Raw genomic sequence first — 6,409 nt, 5'->3', positions numbered from 1 at the left:
TGGTTCCTCCAATCAGCTTTCTCCAAATTATCTCGCGGTCTTCGTTCAAAACACAAAACGGACCGTTCAACAGCGATCCGTGCTACAGCTTTGTACTTGTTCTATAATCTGGAAAAAGGCAAAGGAGGCTTGTAAGCGGTATGAAAAAGCGCAATTTTATAGACGAACAGTTTTTTTTTATATGTGACCGTTTAATTTGACTACAACATCGACGAAACTGATCGAAAGCGAATGTTAGCTAGTTGGTGTGCTAGCTCCCACACGTCATGCCTTCAGTATCGTTTGTAACTCTTTTAGGTCACTGTTGTCAGACATTAGCTACAAGCAGTAGCCTACTATTTTGTTTCTGTGTTACATGCTTTGTGTAAGATCGTAACATTTTACCAGTTTGCATTTTAATTGTTCCATTCCTGTGTAGATATTATGTTATTACACCTCCTTACTAATATTCTGTCATGTTATATAACAAGAATATTCATGTAATATTCCTGTTTATGATTCGCATTACTCCTTTTCTGTCCAGTTTGCACACTCAAGCACTAAGCTCTGAATGATGATTATGATTATAATGAACAACGATTATTATTATAATAAGTGTATAGTAGACAATATTTATATGGGGGAATATTATACATGAAAATGCATTACGAGGTACAAACCTAGTTAAATATACTTATACTCATAGTGGAAATTTGCCTTCTTGAAAATGACATTCAGTGAAAAGATCATCAATGCAGGAAGAGATTTTAAAACAATTAAGGGGACTTTAAAAAAAAAAATCAAAAAGTGACTGATACACTTGTGTCTCTGTGTAGGCATCTCGTTGTTTTAATTTCCACAATGGCAGAAGGAGGAGATGTGGAATGGGAGCTGAGCAAAGAAAACATCCAGCCACTGCGGCGGGGCAGAGACATATCAGCCTTACATCAAGCACTTAGTCAACAACAGGATGGGCTCAGCTCTGCCATCAACCAACAGAGACAGTATGGATGAGCTTTAATACATTGCAGCTGGATTGGTGCTGGCAATTTCTGCTGAACAGTTTTTCCCAGCAGTTTTCATATAATGATGGAGTTTTGTGGTTTTTTGCTTCTCCAGGGCCTTTGAGTCTGAACTGCGAATGTACGAGGGAGATGATCCGCTTGATGTTTGGGATCGGTAAGTGAAATATGTAAACAGTAAAGTGTAGTCCTACGTGTTACTCTTAAATCTGGGAGGTTTTATATTAAATCCTTACATGCATCTGTCTTTCACAGGTATATAAAGTGGACAGAGCAAACCTTCCCTCAGGGAGGAAAGGAGAGCAACCTCAACACTCTGTTGGAACGGGTCGCGACCAGATTCACAGAGGAAAAGAAATATCACAACGACCCTCGCTATGTTGACCTCTGGATCAAATTTGTATGTGTAATAATTAACCCCTGACTAATTTTGCTGCTCTGACAAATTCATACAGCAGTAATAACGTTTGCCATACATGTGCATTGTGTGTCTATAGGCAGAGACATGCCCAGAGCCCTTGGACATTTACAGGTACATGCAAGCGCAGCGAATAGGAGTGACACAGGCATCCTTATACATCGCTTGGTCTGAGGAGTATGAAAATCAAGGCAACAGTCGCAAAGCAGACCTGGTCTACAAGGAGGGATTCAAGAAGTGTGCTGAGCCACATGATAAGCTCCTGCAGTTTCATAGGTATGAATCAATGCAGAACAGTTTGAGATAAATAAACATCACCGTTTGGAAAGTGCTTTATTTCCCTGTTTTCAACATAATCATAATCATTTGTTATTCATAGGGCTCTGCAGGCACGTGTGGCCCGACAGGTGATGATGAATGTGCAGGAGGGGGAGGATAGTGATGATGAGCCCAAACAATCTGAGAGAGTTTCTTTGGTTGACCTCAAACATAGAGGGAAGAAAAAAGCCATTGCTCCTGTCAACAGAACTGGACCTGCAATTAGAAGTAAGCACACACATGTAATTTACACATTTCGTGAAACAGTCAGCTGAAACTTTAAAATATTCCAGCTCTTTTAATCAACAGCATTATTGTTGGAAAAGATGTTTAATGTAAGTGTTTGATGGCTTTGTGGACAGGTATTTCTGGAGGCCTACAGTCACGTGGTGCCCCTGTTCTCGGTAATGCTTCCAACAGTCAGCTGGTGATCTTTGATGAAAGCAAGACTCAAAGTGCTGGTCCATCAGAGCCTAAAATGGAGCCTTGGATGGCTCCTCCCACTTCTAGAGCAAAGGAGAATGAGCAGAGACCAGAAAAATGGTGTGATGTCAAGGTATGACACAAGCAGGTGTTACATTACGTAATTTAAATATGTAAAATATAACCCAGGCCCGTCAGTTTAACACTTGTGTTTTTTGTGCATCATAGATACCCCAGAAGTCCAAATTTGGGCATACTGTTATGGCTCCACCGCCTCCCAAACCTACCTTCCAACCATTTGTTGAGGAGTCAGACCAGCCTCCAACAATGTGAGTGACCACAAGAATCTACCTTTTATCTGCAGTTTTGATTCATTGCTTTTATTCGTTGGATATTGAATGTACATCATGCATTCAGGTTGATGATGATAAGAAGCAACATATTCCTGAAATTGATGTCTGGCACTGAAATGAATGAATCAGCAATTTTGATATTTACGTAAAGCACCTCCTGTTACAATCTAAGTTATGATTTGCTGATTTTCTGTTTCATATAATAATACATTTCTCAGGGAAGTTGCACAGACAAAGAAATCTATACCTCTATTTGAGTCATGGCCATGTTACATTTATCATTAGTTTTGGCTCCTTTAATAGATCATGAAATTAATTTCTTCCATTCCTCAGGACTCCATGTAAGATCAACCCGGCAGTGAACACAGTTTTATCGGCGCGTAAGCCGTGCAGAGAGGAAACTCCTCTGAAGAGACTACAGGAGCATCATCTGCAACAGAAGGAGGCAGAGTCAGGAAAGCCCCAAGAGCAGAGCATGTACTGTAAAGAGCTTCTGCTCAGCGGCGCTGCCGAATTCTGCTTTGAGGAACTGCGTGCTGAGCGCTACTTCAAAAAAATGGCACAGGAATCACAAGAGGTCAGAGGTCAAATGGGTCAAGCCAGTGCCAGTGCTGCGAACTGATACATCTAACTACAGTTTGATTGTTGTTTTTTTATGGATTGTCACCTTCTTTTTGACCAGATGTTCTCTGCAAATATCATGTAATTACTGTTTTGCATCGTGTGTCATCCTGTTGTAAATATTTTTGTTTATGCAGATCCAGTTGCTCAGAAAGGTAAAAAGACAAAGAGGGTTAAGATTTTTAGAAACCCTTTGAACTGAGACACTATTTTAGTTCTGTTGGATTGATTGGAGGACCAAATAATGGGAACTTCTGTACAATCTAATGCAGTCCAGTACAAAACACCACAAACTACAGCAACAGAACTGACAGTAGGTTAGAATACACATCCACACGATTTCAACAAACAATACCAGCTTCACAGTAGTACTTATAGGGCTATTAAAATGTATTATATTATTATGTGTCCTCGTCTTGTACAAGCTTAAAAGATGTTTCTCACTGCTCAAGTCTCTTCTGCAGAAATACTACTCACAGTTATTCCTAATTTCACTTTCAGTGGATTCATCAGTTTTTCTCATCTGCATTGTTCTTACGAACAGTGCTTTTTGTATGTGCTGCCTTTTTTTAGGTTGTTTTGTATTGAGCAGATTTTTCTGTTCAATTCCACCAATCGAAAAAGGGCTTCAGTGAGGTGATTCAACTGTACTTTATGTCTCAGTCTGAGTAAAATGTCCCTTCTAGGCCATGTGTCATTGATGTTCAATAAACTTGTTAAATGTCTGCCTGATGACTAGTGGAATTGTGATTTTTTTTTAAGTCAGGGGGATTGTACTAATGCACTGTCAGCAGGGGGCATGCGAGGGAAAGCATGGATTGTATTCCTGGTAATGGTGGTTGGATTACTAATGGGGCACAAGAACAAATTAGTGCTGAGTGTAATCTGTTGCTGTAGTTTAAAGAGTCGACGCTGGTTGCCAAGAGTGAAAGTAAACTGCATTTAAATAGTCATAAATGTCATTATCATTGCTGCTTATTCTAATGAAGTTACTTAATTGAACTTTCTCACTGCAGGCGACTCTTGAACTTTTTACAGTTTGCAGGCAAAAGACTTTTATGAACAAATGTTCCATTCAGCTGGCCAAATGTTAATCATTGTCCAGCAGAGGTTACCTAGAAGCTCGCTGACTAAAGTGGTGTGAGTAAACCTAATGTTCTGTGATGATGGGATCCACTTCACACACAGGCAGCTCACAGGGCAGACTTTGATGAATGGCTGGAAGATAGGTGCTTGGCTCATTAGCAAGTGAAATCCACCCTTTGCAGTTGTGGGGAGAACAGGCCGCGGTTTTCCCCAGGAGGCCACTATCCTGATGTGCTTCATCGCAGAGTGTTGCCGCTTTTACATGGACATGCAGCGCTGGAGGAACAGACTTTAATCTCATACTGGAAATATGACACTGCCAGCCAAGATCCTCTAAACTGGTGAGTTCCCAAACTGTCTACTTTAAATTTTGGCTTAGCACTTACAGCAGCTGAAATTCAGTGATAAATGATAGGCAACATGATGCGCTCCCACCATAATAACACAGCATAACCACATCATAATGCATCCTCTATAGCTCGCTATTTGGCAGGACTTATTAAAAGCTCATCCCATGAAAGCAAGCAGCCAGTGACTTTGATAGCGCTTCAGACAGAAAATCCATAGCTCTCTCTTACTGCAGCAGAGAGATGGTACAAGCAGGCTACCTTTCCTTAATGTGCTTTAGACAGGCCCTCAGAGAAGAGCTTTTGTCCAGCGCTCTTACTCCGACAGACAGGAACACTCAGGCTCTATATGGGCCATGTTTTACAGTCCGCGCTCTTAACCTATTTGCACGGCTTGTATCTACATGCACCAGTTAACAGAAAGTTCTCGGCCCAAGATTCAACTTCACTTACAAGACACAAGTAGAAATTTTGTTCATTTTGTGAACTGCACACGGCAAGCCAGGGAAAAGTGCAGCAGCAAATCACTGGTCCAATTTCTATTCACAAAATTTTTTCGTTATTGTGGAGGCCCGTTTCCATCAGGAAAAGGAAAAGAAAGATAAGTCATGATATTAAAGGAAAATTTTCACTTTCTAAGTGACAATTTTGACTAGTATTATAATTTTAATTTAGTAAGAAATTATTCTAACTTAGTGAGTCAATATTTTTAATTTAAAATAATGACATATAGCCTAATTTTGACCTAGTACATCATATTTGACTGAGTGATTCATAATTTATTAGCTTGACTTAGTAAAATAAGATTTTAAAATAAGAACACAAATATATAATAAATATATCTCATAATAATCATGATTTAGAAGAAATATGACGTAGCATAATTTTCAGTCAAAATTGTGACTTTTTATTTCATAGTTGTGATTTACACTGCCAAGCACATTTTTTAGATTTTTTTCATGACTAAATTCTTGAGTTTTGTTTTTTTATCTTTTCCAGGCAGCTATAGGCTTCCATAAATAACACTATTGTCAAGCAAATGGGAGAATAACACAAACACATTCTGTCTTTTCTAGTATAGTTGTTGCACTCTTACTGAATTAAAAAGGATTTGTAGGTCATCTGGAAATGTCACTGGATTTTTAAAAGAAGTTTCATTTGCATTAGCTTTGTAGGCTGAGCCCCAATAACCCCTGGTGTAATCCTCACAGATTCATTCTAAACAATAGAATGAATTGAAATGCAAATAATTAAGGAAGCTTCACTTAATGTGACCTGTGGGCTTTCTTATTAATGACACTGTGATTTAAAACTAGTATTGTCATTGTAAGCCCTTTTTTTTTTTTACATTTCAATTCATTTATCCAATCGGTGGGTTAAGTGTTTTCAGGAGATTCCTGATTCTTTGATTACATTCGCACACACCAAAAACAAAGAAAAAATAATAATTAATTGATTTTTATTTCATCTTCAAATAAAAACAATATATTAGCCAATGTTGCAATAGTATTTTGGACAAGAAGGACAAGCAACATGCTCTTCTCTCTGGCAAAGTGCATACAATATTATGTATTTACTGTATGTGTTGAAACAAAAATGATGTTCTTCAGTGATTAATGCAGGTAGAAGTGTTTCATTAACTGACCTTTTGGCCTGCCCAGCTCTCCTTCAGACTGTTCTAGCAGAGATAAGTGTTAGCACATAAACAGCTCAGCTCAGGATGGCTGAGCAAACACGACTGTTTTTGTGGTGATAACCATATTTTTGCATATGAAGACACCGATTACAAGATCGTTTTATTGCGTTTCGCGGCTCTGAACTAAAAAGAAAAAATAATTCATG

At 38.8% G+C, this 6,409-nt stretch overlaps 1 protein-coding gene across 1 annotated transcript; it reads left to right on the top strand.

The window, feature by feature from the left end:
- Positions 1-10: 10 nt before the first annotated feature.
- On the top strand, positions 11-3,866 carry bub1bb (BUB1 mitotic checkpoint serine/threonine kinase Bb). The gene is made up of 9 exons (XM_023402716.2): positions 11-138; positions 816-983; positions 1,099-1,158; positions 1,257-1,401; positions 1,499-1,695; positions 1,799-1,965; positions 2,100-2,293; positions 2,389-2,489; positions 2,847-3,866. The coding sequence occupies exons 2-9, from the start codon at positions 841-843 to the stop codon at positions 3,133-3,135; spliced, it is 1,296 nt and encodes a 431-aa protein (XP_023258484.1). The 5' UTR covers positions 11-138; positions 816-840; the 3' UTR covers positions 3,136-3,866.
- The last annotated feature ends 2,543 nt before the right edge of the window (positions 3,867-6,409 follow it).

The sequence above is a fragment of the Seriola lalandi genome, unplaced genomic scaffold, assembly GCF_002814215.2.
Source record: "Seriola lalandi dorsalis isolate HSWRI2012SDOR001 ecotype SW California unplaced genomic scaffold, Sedor1 jcf7180002053982, whole genome shotgun sequence".
Lineage (NCBI taxonomy): Eukaryota > Metazoa > Chordata > Actinopteri > Carangiformes > Carangidae > Seriola > Seriola lalandi.
Note: the sequence above shows the minus strand (reverse complement) of the source record. Positions and strands in the feature narration are given on the sequence as shown.

Excerpts from the sequence above, each read along its gene's own strand:
- bub1bb (XM_023402716.2), top strand. The coding sequence starts at position 841 with ATGGCAGAAGGAGGAGATGTGGAATGGGAGCTGAGCAAAGAAAACATC. Across the intron at positions 1,402-1,498 it reads TTGACCTCTGGATCAAATTT|GCAGAGACATGCCCAGAGCC; the intron begins GTATGTGTAATA and ends GTGTGTCTATAG. Across the intron at positions 1,966-2,099 it reads AACTGGACCTGCAATTAGAA|GTATTTCTGGAGGCCTACAG; the intron begins GTAAGCACACAC and ends CTTTGTGGACAG.